The sequence below is a fragment of the Seriola aureovittata genome, chromosome 22 (genome assembly GCF_021018895.1).
Source record: "Seriola aureovittata isolate HTS-2021-v1 ecotype China chromosome 22, ASM2101889v1, whole genome shotgun sequence".
In the NCBI taxonomy this organism is placed as follows: domain Eukaryota; kingdom Metazoa; phylum Chordata; class Actinopteri; order Carangiformes; family Carangidae; genus Seriola; species Seriola aureovittata.
This window is the reverse complement of record NC_079385.1, coordinates 12,190,987-12,209,967: the sequence shown is the minus strand read 5'-3', so window position 1 is coordinate 12,209,967 and position 18,981 is coordinate 12,190,987. Positions and strand designations below refer to the sequence as shown.

Here is an 18,981-nt window from a genome sequence, read left to right as displayed (position 1 = left end):
TAATTACACTGGCCAGTGAATGGGAAAGATAGACGGAAGGAAGGATTGAGGGAAGGAAGAACGGATGGAGGGCAGGTCGTGGGAACAGACACTTGTGCCCAGGGGACACACAAACACACAGACACACAATACACAAATGTCCTGTAATCCAGCCTGCACATGGAATATCAATTCTATTTATGACTGTTCTATATTTGCAGTTCCCGACCCCTTTGTATGTGTATGAGTGTGTGCGACTCTAAAGCGCAGTTGGTCTCTGGGAATCTCTCAACAGACAAACGCTCAAAATGTGGGAATCCAACAATCTGCTGGTCAGTCAAAGGGAAACCTCCTCATAACAGAGGCAGAGACTCAAGTCAGCGGAACAATGGGATATTTGGAGTTGAGACTAGCTGAAATTCAGATCTGATGGATTCGAACTTTTAATATGATTATGATATAATAATGGGGGGGGCAATAATTTTATATATTTGAAAGAATAACTGCAAAAGTGGTAGAACACTAACAAAGTAAATTACTGCTAAGAAAATGTATTTTATGTAGCTAATTGTGCATTTTTATATATGGTTTATGCAAAAATATCTAGTGAAGAAAATCTACAACTTAAATTGTACCATTCCATTATTTAGAGTCATTTTTTACCTTGAAAATTTAAAAAGAAATGAGGACTAAATCTGAGTATTGCTTTCAATGTTTCACACATTCTAAGAAATTGATAAGATTACAGATTATCTCAACACTGCTTTGAGTGCTGTTGCGTATGCGTGATTTTGACTTTTGCATCATCCAGATGAGTCTCTGATATAATCATTGACTGCACACTCAGCAGAAGGAACCAAAGGTCTGATGATTAGGCTTATAAAGAGATGAAGGAATTATTAATGAAACATCACATGTTATTTGCTGACTACTACAAGCTGTAGAAATATTGAATACATTTTGTTTAAATCTTATTCCTCCTCACATGATCACAGGCAGCTTTGGCTTTTAGAAAGTTGAGCTTGATGTGTTCCAATCTGCAAAAGGACTGAAGGAAATCAGATGGGTGCCAGCAGGGCTGCCAATTGACTGTCAGCTAAACACTACAGCTAGGCCTCGCTGGTGTGAATATTTCTTCAAGTGAAAGTATAGAATATTGTAGAAAGGTGTTGCAGGCAAACATTCCTTAAATGATAAAGGCTATATATTATCTCCACCGCCTGGAGCCAAGGCTAACGATGGACCCTGATTGAACCCTCCAGGCAGGCCATCTATCTCACCCATTGACTATTTCTCTTTACGTTCGAGGGCAATGGCCATCCCTATCAATGGACATCTGAAATTATGCAATGTACTGTGTCCCCTATGTAAATTATAGATTTTCTTTTGTTACTTTCTACAACCATCTGTTTGTGCACACACTTTGTATTGTGAACGCATATTTGAAATGCATATACATACATATATACCATTGTTTTATATTATCTTATTGTTTTGTTATCGATACAGAATAATCGTTTTCCTCTAAGATATTTATTTGAAATAAGGTCATTTAACTTCTCCCTCTTATTTTTTTAATCACTCCACTTTCTTTTCAACATACAAAATGTCAATTCTGAAAATGTGTGAAGATGGACATTTTTTTCACAGAGGAAACGCAAATTACATCCCAGAGAACTGCCTACCATCCCCTTGTTAACTTTCAATAAGCTGCCCAGTGGCTACATCCCATTGTCCTTCCTGCCTGTAAGCCAATCACCAGCATCTCCTGGCCTGTCCCCACCAATCAGACACAAGCGCTCAATGTTGACTGAATGGTTATTGACAGTATTGACCTGTTGATGGATAACTCTTTAGCCCTATCATTGACAAACATAACCCCCCCTGACAAACAGATAGATACCACCCTGACAAATGGACACATATACATTGAAACACACAGATTGCCAGCACTACCACACTGACAAAGTAATAGACATACTTGCCAAGAGACAAATAGGCCCATTCTGAATCACAAAGCAGCTATTTTCATGTTAATGGAGAGGCAGACATGTCATAGCCTGACCTGGAAGTGCTTCATTCATATTTAAGAGGGGAGGTTATGGACAAAAGTGGCATAGTGGCACTTCCACACTAAAGCATTTGAAGCAGATGTTTTCCTCCAGTGCTGCTTAAACTGAGTGAGCAGTTGGATGTTCATTGTTTCTCTCAAGGGCACTCTATCATGGTTGTTGATGGATGCACAGCAGTTGATATACATCTCCAACTTGTGACAGTATAAATCAAATTACTGAAACAACTATTACATCACATTGCAGAGGAGAGGAGGTTTGCACATTTTATATACAAGAAGAAAAACTTGCATCACATGCATAAGAAATGAAGGGGCTTATGTATGTCCACTCTAAGAGGTGGCTATGTCCCCACAGGTGCCCTTACAACAGAGCAGGATATGCTGAAGTGAATATGGAGATTCACTGTCAGGTGATCCTACTGATATTGTGTGATATCAAGAACTTTAAGCCCTGAAAATCCTGTCCCTGTATCAGTTACTGTTTTGTCCTTGAGTATTCATTTTTCTAACATGAAGGATATGTCTCCTGGATTATATACAATATCCATAAAAATACTGCATATGAATGAACATGGGTACAAGAGGGAGAAGTTTCAGCTTACAACATAAACACACAGGGATAACAGCATTGTTGAAGGTTTATGGTTACTAACCAGATCACTGCAAGTTTAAACCACTGAACAGGCAGGAAATGTGGGCCTTGATAAATGCACCACTGGAAACTTTGGACTATGCTCAGAATTACCTTAACTTGGCCCTTGACCAAGGTACTAAACATGTTCTTAAGTAAATGCTGCCTTTGCTTGTGTGTCTGTTTCGTTATCACCCATTTACAAATAGCTGGAAAACAACCTGTAGTCACTTAGTACAAATAAAAACATGCTTTTGGGAATATGTGTCAGATGGTACAACCGCCCTTTCCTAGGCTTTCCCTTCCTATTAAGACAAGACTTTTGGGGGATACTTATAAACACACACTCATGCATTCCTGCTTGGCTTTCAGATCAACTCCAACTCCTGCAGTAAAAGGGTAGAGGAGGGATGGTTGTGTTTTATCCATTATCCATCCCTTTGATGCCCCCTAGTGCATTTGATGAGAAATGTAGAAATGTAATTGTGATTTGGGAGACATCAGTCATAATCGGTGTTTATGTTGCCAAGCAGTCAGATATAGACAGAGATGAAAGGTAAAAGAGAAACACCAGCTGCTTACTTGTATAGAGACAAGTGACAGGGAAAAAATAGAAAAAACTATTACAGAATGAAATAGAATACAAGACTAAAGGACCCCTCAATGCACCGATAAATATAGTTTTGTGTGTCTAAAACTATATTACTCTATGTTTCACGCATGCACGCACGCACGCGCACGCACGCACAACGGTGTAAACAAGACAATATAAAACACAAACATAAAACACATTCCATAACCTACCCATTGGCAATTAAATTAACCCAGCTGATGTAAGTTTGCATTTAATAATTATTTAAATCAAACAAAAGCTACAGGCTTAATTGTACATATGTATGTTTCCCCTGGCGTTATAATAACACGTCTGAATAAAAATATTACTGAAAATTCATGCATATGCATGCAGGACTTCATCGATTTTCAAGTCGATTAATAAGACTGAAATCTTCAAGCTTCGTGTGCAACTACTCACGTCTGGTTGTTTACAATCTCGCTGGCTAAACATGGCCGTTAACAAACTCTGTCATGGCAGTTAGAGGTCGATAACTCTTGAATTCTTTTTAATTTACAAGTCTTAAATAGCAAAACAGGGCACTGTGTAGTCGCCGATTTAACTGTCCTTTTCCCTTGTCGCTGGTTTGGTTTTATCTCATCTCCCTGTGACTCGTTAGCAGTTGAAGCTAGGTTGCGAGCTAACTTCTCCATAGGGAACAATGACAGCGACTTCAGCAGGTAGCAGTAGCTGCCTTGCTGCTAAAGGACTGGATATAAGTCTGGCTGCTCTGCAGCGACAAGATCCATACATCAACAACATCGTGGACGTGGCCAGCCAGGTCGCTCTCTATACTTACAACAACAGGACAAATGAGTGGGTAAGCCTGAACTGTGGTTAATGATATAATGCTAACTTAGCTTAGCTCATCATCATCCGTGGTCGGCGCGCTTTGTCGCTGACACAGATTTACTTCATTTGAAGTTACAGCAGTTAAATAAACTCGGACAGCTGCGGTGTTTCAGGGTGTAACGAGCTATTTTTCAGAAAGTGAAAATGTTTAATTTCGGTTTTATTTATATCGTGTACTCAAAAACCCCTTGTGTGGCCAGTCTGACATCCGGCCAGTATGACATCTTACCTTACAGTGCGTTGACACACGTGAATACCAGCATTACTGTGGTTGGCTCTCTCTGTGTTTTCCAGGAGAAGACCGAGGTGGAAGGAACTCTTTTTATCTACACGAGGTAAGGAATTTTGTTGCAAAAGTTTGAAATCTCGCAATCTAAAGCTTCTCTGTGCAAAGCTGTACTTAGAATGGTAGTCCAGTAAAGCTCTTTCACATGCTGAATTCTCCCATGACATTTTAGAGAGACAACTTCAGTAGTTAGTTTTCCACCATGCTGACTATTATCATTAGGCTATTTCTGTTGTCAAAATAATTTCACCCTTTCCTCAGTTAGTCAGTGATATAATTTGTGTATAATTAAGTTTTTAGAGTTTGAGTATGGTAATTTTGGCATCCTTTCAAAATGAATTCTATTTCAGAAAATATGACATATATAAGAAATATATATAAGTAAGACATGACTTCAAACTCAGAATGGATAATTGCATTCTTTAGCATAGTAAAGATCCTGAGTTTAGCTTAACTGTATAATGGCCATTATGGTAGCTGAAGTCATTTTTGTTTCCAAATAGTCAGTAACAATTTTTTACATTAATTTTTCACAACCATTGTGTATGTTGTGTCCTCTATGTATTCAGGCTGGCATCTCCCAGGCATGGGTTCACCATAATGAACAGACTCAGCATGGAGAATTTGACAGAGCCGATCACCAAAGACCTGGATTTCCAACTCCAGGACCCCTTCTTGCTGTACCGCAATGCACGATGTAAGGAGAAGGACACAGACACGCTTCTTATGTCTGCCTGTTAATTATTAATGCCTTTAGATTTTTGTGCGACAGAATTTGTTCTCAACACCTGTTGAGTACAGTACATGCACTGACACCTTTTATTGTAGTTTTATGCCAACTGCTTCATTGCCCAGCCACTTCCAGTGTCACTTACTATATGTCGACTATCAACCAAAATCTTTAAACTGTAAAGGATAAGTACATTTGATGTAATGCAATATGATCACACCACACATAAAATTACAGGTGTTTCTATAGTCACAGAGATGATAAAAAGATGAACAAAAGTCTTCAGCATGCATTTAATTTGAGTGAGACTCAGTAGTTCCATATAAGGAGCAGAGGTATCCGGGTGAATTCTATCAGCCTGGCTCCCTCTCAGACTTACACACACACACACACACACACACACACACACACACGTATACACACAAACACATTGCAGAGTGTGCATGTGGGAGCCTGACAGCACTACAAAACTAGCCAGCAGAGATTAGATACACCACAACAGTCACTGATAATCTAAACACACATACACACACACTCACTCAGAAATCACTGACACACACAGACCTGCCTCCCTCTCTGGTCTCACACTCTCCATCAGGCTCAGTAAGAGGCAGGTGGAATGCAGTGTTTAGATACCACTGGATTCCTTTCGCCTTCTTTGATCCATTTACCGTGGTACTTCATCAGTCTTACTGACACTTATACAACATAGCCATGATTAAACATCCTGAAGGCACACTGAAATAATGTGTATGACATAAACTTTCCTCACTGACCTCTCAACACCTTCATGCCTTGTATAAATGCATTCAGGACACATTACAGAAGATCTGTGATAGTACTGGCCTCTATATGTGATTAGAACATCGGTAATGGGAATACATTGCAAATGAACAGCTAATTCATTTGTCCAGAGGAAGGAAAGAAATGTAAAAATGTTTAAAGCCAGTAATCACAGCTCAGTTGATGACTATTTCCTCTGATAAGAAGGAAATATGGGTTGGGATGATATAAGTTAAAGAGTGGGCGGGTACATTGCAAACCTAATGGTAGGTGGCTCCAACTGATTACTCTGCTTTAAGGTGGATAATAAAACACCCAAAAAGGAGAGATGCAGTATGGCTGAAATCAAACTATTATTTTAATCTACATAGCTGCTCTGATTTAATCAGATGATTGGACCCTAAATACATTATTTTAGCATGCAGCTATGTGACAAGGTTGTGAAGCCACCCAAGTACAGCAGGAGTAAGCTAACATTCACTGAGTGTTGACTGACTAGATGATGGTATGTGTGTGGTGCTGGGACATTTTCCAGACAACTGTATACACAGGAATGAATCTCAGCATGAAAAAAGATGTTTTTTCACGGGCCAATGCCTGATTTGTAATACTATTTAGGCCCCAGGCTGTTGGTAATGCTGCCAGTCCCACTGTGTCATGACCTCTGTGTGGAAGGGTCGTGGAATCTTATCATTAAACAAACAAGTAGCTCTCAGTGCTGCTGTAACTTCCTGGAATGGCAGTTGGCACAAAGTGGCACCCCAGGCTAAAAATAAACTGTGGAGATATACCACAGAACAGGGCAAAATTCAAAGGCGGGAAATTTAGCCTGAGCAAGTCATTATACCTCTGGCAAATATCCCAGTGCACAGGAACTGATAGGAGGCTTTTTACATTCCTTCCTATAAGCACCTACAATCCTTAACAGTGTTTTGGTTGCCCCATTAAAAAACACTGTTAAGGATTTGAATTCTTTGTTTTCAAAGACTACAGAATTCTCAATTTGATATATAGTTTTTGTGCAGTACTGTATATTATATAAAATGTATTAAATTGACATTTGTATCTGTTCTCCCATGCACAGCAGTTGGCTGCTAAAGTTAACGCCAGATGTGATTTAATTTATCTATACTCTGGTAAGTACTGATGAAGTGGAGCCCAATGGTTCAGAAGTGAGTTGATTTATCATAGAGCTGAAACAACTAGTCAAGTAATTGATTAATGGATCCACAGGAAAGTAATCAGCAACTATTTTTGATAATTGATAAATCAGCAAATGCCAAACATGACTGCAGTTCAGCTTCTTGATGGAATATCTCTCTGTTTTAATAAAGACATTAAAAAATTCAATCAAACTTTGGGCTTTAGAAAACGGTAATGGACATTTTCCCACAATTTCCTTACATTTTGGAGACAGATATAGGCTAATAGGCTAATCATCATCAGATGCAGCCCTTATTTATTGTATTATCAACCCTTACCTTTAACACTGATGTGGATTTCACCTGAACTGTTGTATGTACTGCAGCCCACACATATTGGATGTGGCTAACACTAGCACTCCAATTAACATGGCAGTGGTGTTCTGTATTTTGTGTGCATGGACAATCTTACCTCCAGGCCGGACGTATGTGTATCCCAGGTCTGTCTCTGACACCAGCGAGCCTTTAAATCTGACCTCAGGTTCCTCCTCCAGTCTCTCATGTTTAGGTTTCCTCTGAAACAGGCCTCTCAGCATGGCTACACTTGTCTCAGCAGTCTCTCAGTCCAGTAGTAATTGTCTTGTTGATCCTCTCCAGAACTTAAAGGTGTTTAGGTTATGCCTTTAATTGTAGCTCCAGTAATCACCTTTCTGGCTGAAGGTTCAATAAAGGTGTTGTGATACCACCTCTGATTAGATTTTCCTTCTTCAGTGGAAAAGGATATACTGATGGTGCACTGCTGTTCCAGGTAACACTGTGTATAAGGCCCTTTAGTCTGGTCAGGTAGTGCACGCACAGCTGTCCCCAATGTCTCCTTATAACTGGGCTTCAGTAGCAAGAGATCTTACTGAAATTCAAATGTAGTTAAGTGTTTGGGGCAAGGGACAAGGTATAATACTAATAACATCGGTAGCTGTAAATCTCAATATTTACTCCTCCTACAATGTCATGAATTCCGTTACGACAAACAAAGGAAGTGATGTTTCTTCACAGTCAACAATTATTCCAAGCATGGATGTGAGTAACTGTAAAAGCACCTACAGCTGACAAACTTCCAGCAAACTAAATACAGACTAAAATAATACCAGCACTGTTCTGTGAGCTCTCTCCACAAAAATGATCACAGACTGCAAAAGCACACTTAATCCATCTTGGACAACAGTGTTGCTTACAAATGGCTGGACTGCTAACTATACTGAAGCTAAGAGCTAATAAAAAAGTATTCTTTGAGTAGTCCCAGTAGTGCAGTTTGGGTTACTGTGTTGTCAAAGCACATTTAAACCTTCAGGAAACTGATGTTTTTGTGCCAGTCAAACAAAAACGTGGATTGGAGATAATTAAAAATGTCTTCTTTCAAAATCAAAGTCCCATCAGAAGAGTGACCGGTTGACGTGCTGCTTCACAGAAAAATCTCAAATGAAGTCCCACTGAAATTAAAAATGCCTTCTTATGCATCCAAGCCCCGCCGGCGTCTTGTCACTATAGGTTTGCGGCAGACAACACATGTGCACATGTGCTCACTGTTTGCCTGTTTTGTCGTACTTTATCAAGGGTTAAAAAGGACCACACAGCTTAAGTCCTGGATTACACACAGTCTCCAGTGGAGTGATCATTGCCAAAGTTTCCAATACTCCTTGTTCAATCTGTGCCGTCATGTTCAGAATTGACATTTCTCAGTAAGTGACCACTCCGGTGGTCTCAGACTTTGGTGTCCTCTTGCTGAAGTTATTTACCTGTGTGATGTTGCAGTGTAGTTCCCAGTCCAGTTCACTTGGTTAGGGTCTCTCCTTCACCCATATAATGCAGATGTCCCTCTGCCTTTCTTCCTCTCACTCCCTGTCCCCAGTGTTGTTGACTGGAGCCCCCTTCTCACTTTTTGTGTCTCTCTCTCTCTCTCTGACATCTACACTGAGAGCCTAACCTTGTGGCCACGGCCACTTCTCTGTTGGTGCTACTGGTTTTAGTCCTCCTCCCACTCTCTGTTTCTTACTCTCTCTCTTTCTGGGGGTTTTCTGTCTTGTTAAGGATGAGACTTTTGGTATATCAGGACAGGCTGAAAGTGTGTCTGATAATCTCTTCTATTAAACACACCTTCTAAGCTCTTTTTACACAATCCTCTTCATTTTTGTCTTCATTCTTTCTTTCTTTCTTTGTGTGGATGATGCATGGTAGCACAATCAAAGAGACATTCTGGTATCTAAAACTTCCAAAACTTGTCCAGCCGTATGTCTTCTCATTAATTCACTAAAGTTCAACATTTTTCATTCATTGACAAAGTTCAGTTCTATGTTTCCTGACAGCTAAAGAGCTCTGAGAACTATCTGTTATTCTTTTGATGGAACACTTAATAATCTCCTCTCTAACACACCTCACATCTTTCTATTTCATATCCGGCTCGTTCATTTTTTCTCAATTTTCCAGCTCTCTGACTTTGATTGTGTGTGTCTCTCTGTCTCTGTCAAACAGTCTCATCCCCAGTGAGCACTAAGTGGCTCTGGCTCCACGAGACAGTCTCCCACTGCAGTTACTTATTTGGTACTAGACTGATTTTCCCAGGCTCAACTGAACCCGTGTGTGTGTGTGTGTGTGTGTGTGTGTGTGTGTGTGTGTGCGTGCGTCTGCCTTTCCCTCCTTGTGTGTTCCTCTCATCCATACTGACCTCAGTGGCTTGTCCAACCTCACTGGTAGCCAAGTGCGTGTGTTCATTTTTGTGTATGTCTGTCTTTGTGGGAATATGTGTGTGTGTGTCTTTGATAGGACTATGTTTGTAACGCTGTCCGCCACATAGCGTAGACGTCACCTGTTGCTTTTTGTTTACTCTCTTCTCTCTTCTCTCCTTTCTCTTCTCTCTTCTCTTTTCTCTCTTTATCTCTTTTGTGTCTGATTTGAAATCCTCTCTAGCTCATTTAAAGGTGTTTCTATTTCCTGTTACTCGCATGTCTTTAACACTTTGCCTCTTTCCCTTTTTGCAGCAGTCCTTATCTTTTCTTGAGTCCATTTTAGGAAGTAAGTGTGTGTTGAGGTGTCACATGCTGTCCTGCTGTCTTATTTAAGGCTGTCTGAAATGTGTCCATAGCACCAAGTGTCAATCTTTTAAGTGCCGGAATTTGGCCTCAAATACTTGCTCAGGTTTATACTTCTTTTTTCATCACAGTTTGTTTTTCATATAAATCATTTCTGCCTGTTTATATTGTATTTTCTGTAGGCAAACTTCCTGTGTGGCTGCTCGTGTTAAGACGTGTACAATGTGTATATCTAGGGCATAATGGGGTAGAAAGGTATCCAGAAGAACTATTTTAGTTTTATTGTTTCAGGCACTTGTATTTAAAATTTTAATACCTACGGTTTTGTTGAAGTAGGATTGGAGGATCTGGATATCTTTTAGGCCTCCATTGTTTTTATTTCCTGACACCTAACATTGTTGCTAAGCAAAATGGTGCAAGTCTCTCCTCATGGACTGGAATTGGATAATTATGCAACACCACTGGCTGCTTCAATATGCTTTTAGGAGCAAGTGCAAATGAAAATAGAAAAATGAGTCACAGTGTAATGTAATGCAGCCTACTTACTTACTGCTGTGTAATCCCGTGACAAATGTGTGTTAGTGTTGCCTTTTGTCCCCCTTGTTGACCATGTTTATGTAGTTCAAGAGACTCCTGGGGCCCATGTTTCACTGTGTAATGGCGGTGCTGACTTCTGTTCCCATTGGCGTGGCTGGGAAATGACTAATTTAAAACTCTGGGTTTAGACCCAACAGGGCTAATAATAGACAGTTAACATGTCTGTCCATCCTGTACTGATGTCATAACAGCAGGATTGTGCTACAGCACGTCTGTGCATTCATTTGATTTTAAGGGTATGGCAGATCAGTGGGCTCATTTTGTTGTCTGCTGACCTTAGAAGCTCAGAACTGAACAGACAGTTACATTATTTTGCCAGCTAACTGGGTTTTTGACTGGGTCATGGCTGCAAACCCTGACATTTTGTTTCATCTCTGTTTATGTAAAGATGTTCGGAAATTGAATTCTCTCTCTCTTTCTCTCTGCCTACCAACCCTACTCTGCCCCTCCCTTTCTTCCTCACCAGTGGTTATCCATGGGATTTGGTTCTATGATAAGGAGGATTGTCAACGCATTGCCCAGAGGATGAAGATGTAAGTACTCATATAATAGTTAGTTAATATGAGAACAAATAATGTGTAATAAGTTATTTTTCAACAGCCAAAGTTTGTTTCATATCTTAGTCTGCACATGATGGACTACTTGCGTATATTAATGGCTCTGTATCTGGGATTTAGAGCCAACATCTTAAGTTTTCAGCTAACAAATGATAGTAATATGTTTGAATGAACTTGGCTCCAAGGGTGACAGTTAATTTATCTTACGTTGGCTAAAACACACTGTAGGTATAAAGATAAAGTGGTAGTCTAATTCTGAAATGGCTTCAGTTTACTGCGTGTCACTAAAGTTATCACAAGCTTTTGAAGAACCTTGGACATGTATGTTTATGGACTACTTTGTGCAGTCTGACCCAGCAGGAGCAGGTCCTCGCTCAGTCTCAGGGTGGTTGGCTGTCCCCAGCGGGAGGAGGAGTCAGTGGAGGAGGAGGAGGTGGTGGTGGTGGTGGTGGAGGAGGACGAGGACGAGGACAAGGACAAGGCGGAGGTAGAGGCGGAGGTGGAGGCAGCAGTGGTGTCAGAGGAGGTGGAAGTGAAGGGAAGGGAGTAGACATCATCCAGATGTTGACCAAAGCACGCACAGAGTATGACAAGGTAGGTAGGCGAGGCAAGTTTATTTGTATAGCACCTTTCAACAACAAGGTTGATTGCGCCGCTACAATGCAGTGCAAAATTTGGAGAAATAGTCCAAAATTTATTTAGATAAAAGAAAAGTCTTAAAACTTGAGTTGTTTGTACCAGATAATGTGGCACATAAAAACTGACCTGTTCCAGATGATCTGAGAGGTCTGGAGGGTTCATAATGGGTCATATCAGCAGATCAAAAATATATTTTGTTGGGACACACCAAAGACTGCAGGGTTTTGGTGAGAAATGTAACAAATAGACTATTACAGATTCAAAATCTGCCCCTTTTCACCCTGGATCTCCATTTCTGTTTCCATTCCTTATGTGTTTCAGGAGAAGTCGACTTCAGAGCCAAAGGAGATTGGCGGCAGCAGTGTTCTATATGGAAACCCCAACCTAATTAAACCAATACCTGTTAAACCAACAAACACACAGGTGAAACACTCAGTTTCACTTTCAGTCTCACATTCTGTCTTCTTTTTATTGAGCTCATTAAAGAAGAGCCCTTCTCTAAATCATTTCCTGTTAGACCATATTCTTAAATATGCTTTAGAAACAACTGAAGCTCACACAGTTGCTGTAGTTCTCTTCTTCTTCTCATGCCTTCTGCTAGTTTTCTCTCTTATCCTCTTCTGTGTTTGTCTCCTCCAGGACAGTGAAGGTGCAGAACCAAAGTCTCTCTCTCTGGCCACTCTCTTTGGTTCTCAACATCAGCATCACCACTCATCCAAACCTGACGCCATCTCTCCTGTGGCTGTAGCTGTGCCTGTGCCAGGGTCAGCATCAGCTCGCCCACCTGTAGCCCGCACACTGACCTACGATGATACATTGAACTCTGGCAGAAGTCAGACCTCCAAGGGAGGTAATGCCGCCATGGCTGTGTGTTCAGATGGCGGGATCAGGGCAGTAGTTGGGGAAGACGGTGGAAATGTTGTTACGGGCTTGCTGCCGATTCCTATGACCGCTCATCAGCAGGAGCAGCAGCAGCAGCAGCACTGCCCAGCCATCCAGAAGCTCATGCAGGGACAGAGAGGGGTTGGAGGGGTTCTTCAGACTGTGTCTGAGTCCCCTGAGAACAGGTTGTGTGACAACGGGGTGCCACTGGAGCATCACCACCACCATCACCATCTTTACCATCATCATCATCAGCAGCACCACCATCATCACCATCAACAGCAGCAGCTTCAATCCGACCCCATCAAGAGACTTTTCCAAATCCAGCCACCTCCCTCTCCCTCCACCTCGTTCTCCTCTGCTGCTCCCCCTCGTTGTCCCAACCCCCCTCCTCTGCAGCAAAATCCCCACCTCCCTCCCCAGCCCATAATGCTGGATTCTGTGTCATGTTCCCACCTTCAAGCGCAACAAAGCCAGCAGCTGTTCTTCAGCCTTTCTCAGCCTCAACAAGAGGCCCAGCACAACAGCCAGTCAGCTTCAACTCTACAGGGAGCAGGTGGGACATCTTTTCTTCTATCAATATGCTACAAATAAGCAGTGTAACCATGTGCTGAATAAGTTTACCACACACCATTTTTTATTTTTTTAGAAAAATTGGTAAATGCGTATAATAAATTATATAATGTATAGAATAATAAATAATGGCTAGTAAAAAAGGTAATGAGTAAAGAAGACTCCTGTATCATTTTTAACAATATCTTTCCTACTTTGCCAGGTTTGTTACCATCTCAGGTGAAGAATGACCAAGTCATTCAACCTGCACAAGGTATTATATCAGTTTTCGTAAAATACATAACAATCACTTTATAGTGTCTGTTTTGTGTCAGAATCTATTCAGTATCTGTAAAATCTGATTTCTTCATATTCTGTATTTCTCTAAGTAAGCTGTAAATGCCTGCAGGATGCCTGTTCTATCTGTGTAAGCTATTAAGACAATTGCATTAATTGGGCCCCTTGTTGTTTTTTGTCTGGTCTGTCTTCCCACATGCCAGGCGTGGTGTCTCCTCACGAGCTCCTCCAAAAGCTCCAGCTGGTCCAACAGGAGCAAAGCCTGGCTTCCAGTGATCCCCCCCGACTCTGTCCAGGACTGGCCCCTCGATTCCTGGGGCCCACGCAGAGTCAAAGTGCAGGCTCGGTTGCAGGCCCAGTCCCAAATCAGACTGCAGCCACTGCAGGTCAAAAGGCTGCACTGCAGTTTCAGGTAAGTACTGGGAAATGAGAACTCAGTTAGCAGTTGTTTTTGACTTAGAAGTATAGCAAATGATAAAAAAAAAAAGTGGAAAAGTGAAATCAAATCACCAAAATTTGCATGCAACTTTACAAAATTTGTTTGTTGCCAACTTGCCTATAATTTCTAACCACCATGAAAAACTATAAAAGAGTACTAATAACCTCCTGTCTGTCCAGGTCATCTCCCCCCAGCGAATACCAGCCACTGTGGCCCCCACTATGCTCCTCTCTCCCAGTGTGTTCACTCAGGCAAAGCCTAGCGGTGGGTTGTCAGCAGTTTCCCAGGAGAACAGCCCTGCCCCCTCAACCCTGCCCAGACCCACCCTGCAAGAGGAGGTTAGAGTTCTGTCCAGAAGCCAGCTCCAAGCCACACTGCTGCATCTGATCCAGGTAAAATGAATATTACTGTAGTATTGTTGTATGATAATACACACAAACATACAGCAGAGCATATATTATACAGATATTGCTTGTGTGTTTCAGGCTGACAGCTCATTCCTGGACACTGTCTATGAAGCCTACATCAGCCGCTTTGCTAATGGCTCCAGCAGCAAGTACTAATGACTCTTCACACCCTCTGTCTATACATACACCCTGTCCAGAGCTGTGAGGCTCATTCTCTCACCTAATATGGATGTACTACTTCCTCCTCCAAAACCCCACTCCAATCACACACACACTCACTATATCTCCTCTGCACTGTATAGCCAGTAAACCGGACTCTTCACTTCAAACCAAGTCTCTCTAGTAGCATCAAAAAGCAGTTACTATATGAAGTGTTTGTTTCCACATCAGAAAAATGCAACTTTTCATTATGTGACTCTTCTAAAAAAAAAAACAAAAAAAACAAAACAAATTCTCTCAATCTGAGGACCACAGGTTTTTAGAATAAACGTGGTATAACCATACAGACTTGACCTCGCCTGGAGTTCAGGGGAAACTGTAGCCTATACTGTAGTTCATTCTCAGTGAAGACAAGACATGCTGCAACTTCTCAGTTTTCCCGTAGTGTTTTCACTAAGTGTAGCAGAATTTATTTTATTTGTTTTTATTTAGTTTTGTCCTGTTATAACCTGTAGTCTCTACTCCGTCACAAGCATCTAACACCAGCCAGCCGTCATGGCTTTAACAAACAAGTCTTCCTAGTCTAACTTGTGCTGAGGAATATACTCAAACTGACTTGAAACTGACTTCACTTATAAGATTAAATGCAAAACATGTTCAACATGTTCCTTTCTGTATATTTGGAAAAGTTTAAACGCCATCAGAATTTCTTTGATTTGAATCTGCCATACTTTTAATTTAAGTTATGACTAGTTTGCTTTCTTAGGATTTTAAGTATGTATAACTTTCCAAATGCTTTTAAAGTTATTAAAATGATACCTTGTCATTTTTACTTTTTTTCCCAGCAGGCACCAGCTGTGACATCTGCATTGTTACTTTAGTTAACTGAGTGAAACCAGTGTTGTTCACGAGCACATTAGAAAGCACACAGAAAGCTATATCCACTTAACTGGTGGCATTTTTGAACATGTCCGGGTGTGTAGGAGAGATTCCTTTCCATTCCTTCAGTTTAACTTGCTTTGTTAGTCTTATTCCTCCTTCTCTGAACATGAATATCACGATGAAGGAGTTCAAAATGACATGGTATCCATTTAACTTGAAGAAAAAAGGAAACTACAGGAGACTGTCAACCTGCACTACCTCACAGAGAGCGAGAGAGTTACCTGTGTTTTTACTTAGTAGTAGCAGATTGTCAGTTTTAAAGGCTACATAATCGAATATCTATAATCGGGACTTTTGTTTCAGTTTATCTAAAGGGTTTTCATTGTCACAGAAATGTGAAACACTTAACAAACTTTAACCAACTGAAATATCAATTGTTATATTTTTTTCTGCCAAAGTTTTTGTTGCATCTTAAAATGCAATAGTTTGCAGTCATGCCACAGTTCCTGAACACTCTTCCTGCCAAATGAAACGGCTTACAGAAATCCCCCTCAGGTATTATAAAACCACTCATTGATCAGAGGCTTGGTTATTGACGGTAAATACAGTTCAATAAATGATTGCTTGGTAACATAGAGATTTAAAGCAATAAAGAGCAACGCAGAAGATATATACATATCTCCAATAATAATATATTGGAGTTCACAGGCCTATTCAATGCAAGTACAGTAGAAAATTTTATACCCTAGTACATTTGCTGTAAAATGTCGTATCAACAAATTTCTCATTCATTGCCACTCAGTTCCCCACTTTGTTCAACATAGAAGTGAGTCTATGGTTCCTTTCATCAGGATCAGGGTTTGCAATATGTGTTTAGCTCCTGTGCTAAACTCGGGCGATGGCCAATCAGAACAGTAGCATCCAGAGAGTACACAAGAAAAACAGCAGCAAAAAAAACAAAAAAAAATATGAATACATTACAGAAAAACTGAAAATATTTTTATTCCTATTTTTCTACTCCAGAAGCAAAATGTATTGTTCTCATAGTACAAATAACCAGCATGTTTCATTACAAATACAGAGATAAAATTTAAGTCATTTTCATGCAGATACAACATATCTACAGTTATTTGTCAAATGCCATTTTGATATTTTAATTCAAAAGATATAATCCATGATATTTAAAAAAAAAAAAACATAATTTAAAAACAATATGAGACAATAGAATGTTAAAGGAAACATTTTTTATCTCTTTGTCAGGAATGTTTTGCTCTTAAACTGGAATATATTTTAATTGGATATTAAATGTGCTCAAACTGCCTCTGTTGTTTATTGTCTTTTTAATGTCTTCATATGGATCTGCATGGCTGAATGGTACTACAACGATGATGATGATCATTATTATTATTATTATTCAAGATGCCGCCCAAAGTAACACTAATCACACTGAAGGTACACCCATTATTGCTTTAATGTCACATCACTGCTTTCTTTTGCCACAATCAATAGTGTAACATAGTGTCAACAGTGATTAATCAGCCATGTTTTACACACCCAGCAGTATTGAAAGACTTTGCCCAATTAACTCCCAATAGTCTTTATACAACATTAGTTTTTCCAATAAAAAATCACTGCCGGTGTTTGTCGTGCTTAACTGAGCACGCACTACAAGCCAATACAGCAGAGTTGCTGACACAGTGGTGTTAATTTGACTGAACAAGGGACTTCCAGTTTAGAGAGGAGGGAGGGTGCCCCAGTAGACATGACACTTCTGTCTTTGAGAAAATAATCTCACCGCAAGGTCTATTTTGTGGCTGTTGTTGAGCTTTTAATCAAATCACATCAGCAGATGAAGCAGCTACTAAGTGGTGGTGGTGTTTCCTTTAAAACTCAGCTTTCAATCTTACGTGGATGAACGGACAGAAGTGCTTGAAAAAAGAAAAAGGAAATGAACAATCGTCAGTGACACATTGTCGAACGCATCTACATCTGCAGATGAAGTTCATATGATTTGATCAAAAGCTTGAACTTTAAACCTTAGGTTTAGTTGCTGTAACCCTGACTGTGTCCATAAGCAAGGCACTGAACCCCTTCCTGTTCGCCCACTGTGCTGGATACAAATGGATAGAATTGTGGAAAGAAAGTAAAAGGGCACAGAGGAGGACACAACAACGTTTTACATGAAATGTCTGTGACCAACATCAAAATTTAAAGACTGAATAAATCCAGACAGTTCATATAGAGCCCTTCCACTGATTCAAGGAAATGTGAATCCTGTTTTTCCTCGTTTTCTACCAGCATTCTGCTAAAAACTCCCTGCAACATACAATATGTCAGGTCAAGAAAAATTGTTTTGACACTACAAAAGAACAAATAAAAAATGCATTCTCTCACTGATGTTCCTCTTTTTTTTCTATTTCACTCATTTTCACAGCAGCACTGATATGAAATCTTTGCTTTCCCAGTGCAACAGTGGCACCAATTGACTCTTGGGAAATGAACTGACAGCAAACCGCAACAATTAACAGCTGACTGGTTCATTGATGGACCGACTGATTCATAGAAAATGGCCCCTCGGTGGAAGTCATCACTTGGTCTCCCATGGTGACCACTTACTCTCTGGACAATGGTGATAATGACCTGTCAGTCACTGTTTTCCCATGCATGCATACAGTATATTTCTTTAGATGAATAGACTGCTCGTGGTGAAAGGAAAATAGTGACCGGGTTTAAATCAAAGACTCTATTAACACTTCACAAGTGCTCTGCCCTCCCTGTCTATTTATATTATATTTTCAGCATCTTTGGGCATTTATGACATTCTCTCTGTTTGAACGTGTGTGTGTGTGTTTTGCAGCCTGTGTGTGACTAATTATTATATCAGTCCATCAGTACCAATTTGTCTTGTCAAGGCTCTTAATGGCTCCATAACAGCTGGCAACCAAAACAGTGGTAGGAAATACAGTGTGAAGTGATCAGAGTCCAATCAGTCAGCTTCTCCCTCACTCCCTTCCTGTTTCCTTTCCCCAGCAAACACTGTTTGTTATACAGTGTAATTCACATCATCATTTTCAGTAGTGGATGATTTTATCCAAAGCAACTTGCATTAACTTCAATTCATATATACGGAAAGACAAACGTTTATTACAGAAAACATGTATCAATGTCAAAACACCTTTATAGTATTAGTACTGTTAGTACCTACAAAATGTATTCTTTTTACTCGAATGACATGTACACCTACACACACACAAACACACACACACATTCTTTCCTCTGAGACTTGGAAGTTCCAGACCACTGGTTTAGCTGATGGAGCTAAAAGGAAGGGCTGACTATTAGCCTTGGCTTAGACTAATCAATGTGACTTCTGGTGTGTGTGTGTGTGTGTCTATCT

The 18,981-nt window shown here is 40.3% G+C and overlaps 2 protein-coding genes across 2 annotated transcripts in view; one reads left to right on the top strand and one right to left on the bottom strand.

Moving 5' to 3' along the window:
* Nucleotides 1-7,802, bottom strand: part of cacna1c (calcium channel, voltage-dependent, L type, alpha 1C subunit) — a 199,417-nt gene extending 191,615 nt beyond the window's left edge. The window contains exon 1 of the mRNA XM_056367471.1: nucleotides 7,563-7,802. Within this exon, the coding sequence (XP_056223446.1) occupies nucleotides 7,563-7,686 (124 nt within the window). The 5' untranslated portion in view covers nucleotides 7,687-7,802. The remainder of the gene's footprint in view (nucleotides 1-7,562) is intronic.
* dcp1b (decapping mRNA 1B) lies at nucleotides 3,739-16,904 on the top strand. The gene is made up of 12 exons (XM_056367474.1): nucleotides 3,739-4,117; nucleotides 4,444-4,484; nucleotides 5,005-5,132; nucleotides 11,237-11,303; nucleotides 11,675-11,722; nucleotides 11,837-11,921; nucleotides 12,288-12,389; nucleotides 12,606-13,404; nucleotides 13,624-13,676; nucleotides 13,882-14,109; nucleotides 14,316-14,528; nucleotides 14,622-16,904. Exons 1-12 carry the CDS (start codon nucleotides 3,959-3,961, stop codon nucleotides 14,697-14,699), a joined length of 2,001 nt encoding a protein of 666 aa, XP_056223449.1. The 5' UTR covers nucleotides 3,739-3,958; the 3' UTR covers nucleotides 14,700-16,904.
* The last annotated feature ends 2,077 nt before the right edge of the window (nucleotides 16,905-18,981 follow it).

Coding starts and splice junctions, on each gene's coding strand:
- dcp1b (XM_056367474.1), top strand. CDS start 3,959: ATGACAGCGACTTCAGCAGGTAGCAGTAGCTGCCTTGCTGCTAAAGGA. Junction 4,118..4,443: donor ACAACAGGACAAATGAGTGG/GTAAGCCTGAAC, acceptor TGTGTTTTCCAG/GAGAAGACCGAGGTGGAAGG. Junction 14,529..14,621: donor CACTGCTGCATCTGATCCAG/GTAAAATGAATA, acceptor TGTGTGTTTCAG/GCTGACAGCTCATTCCTGGA.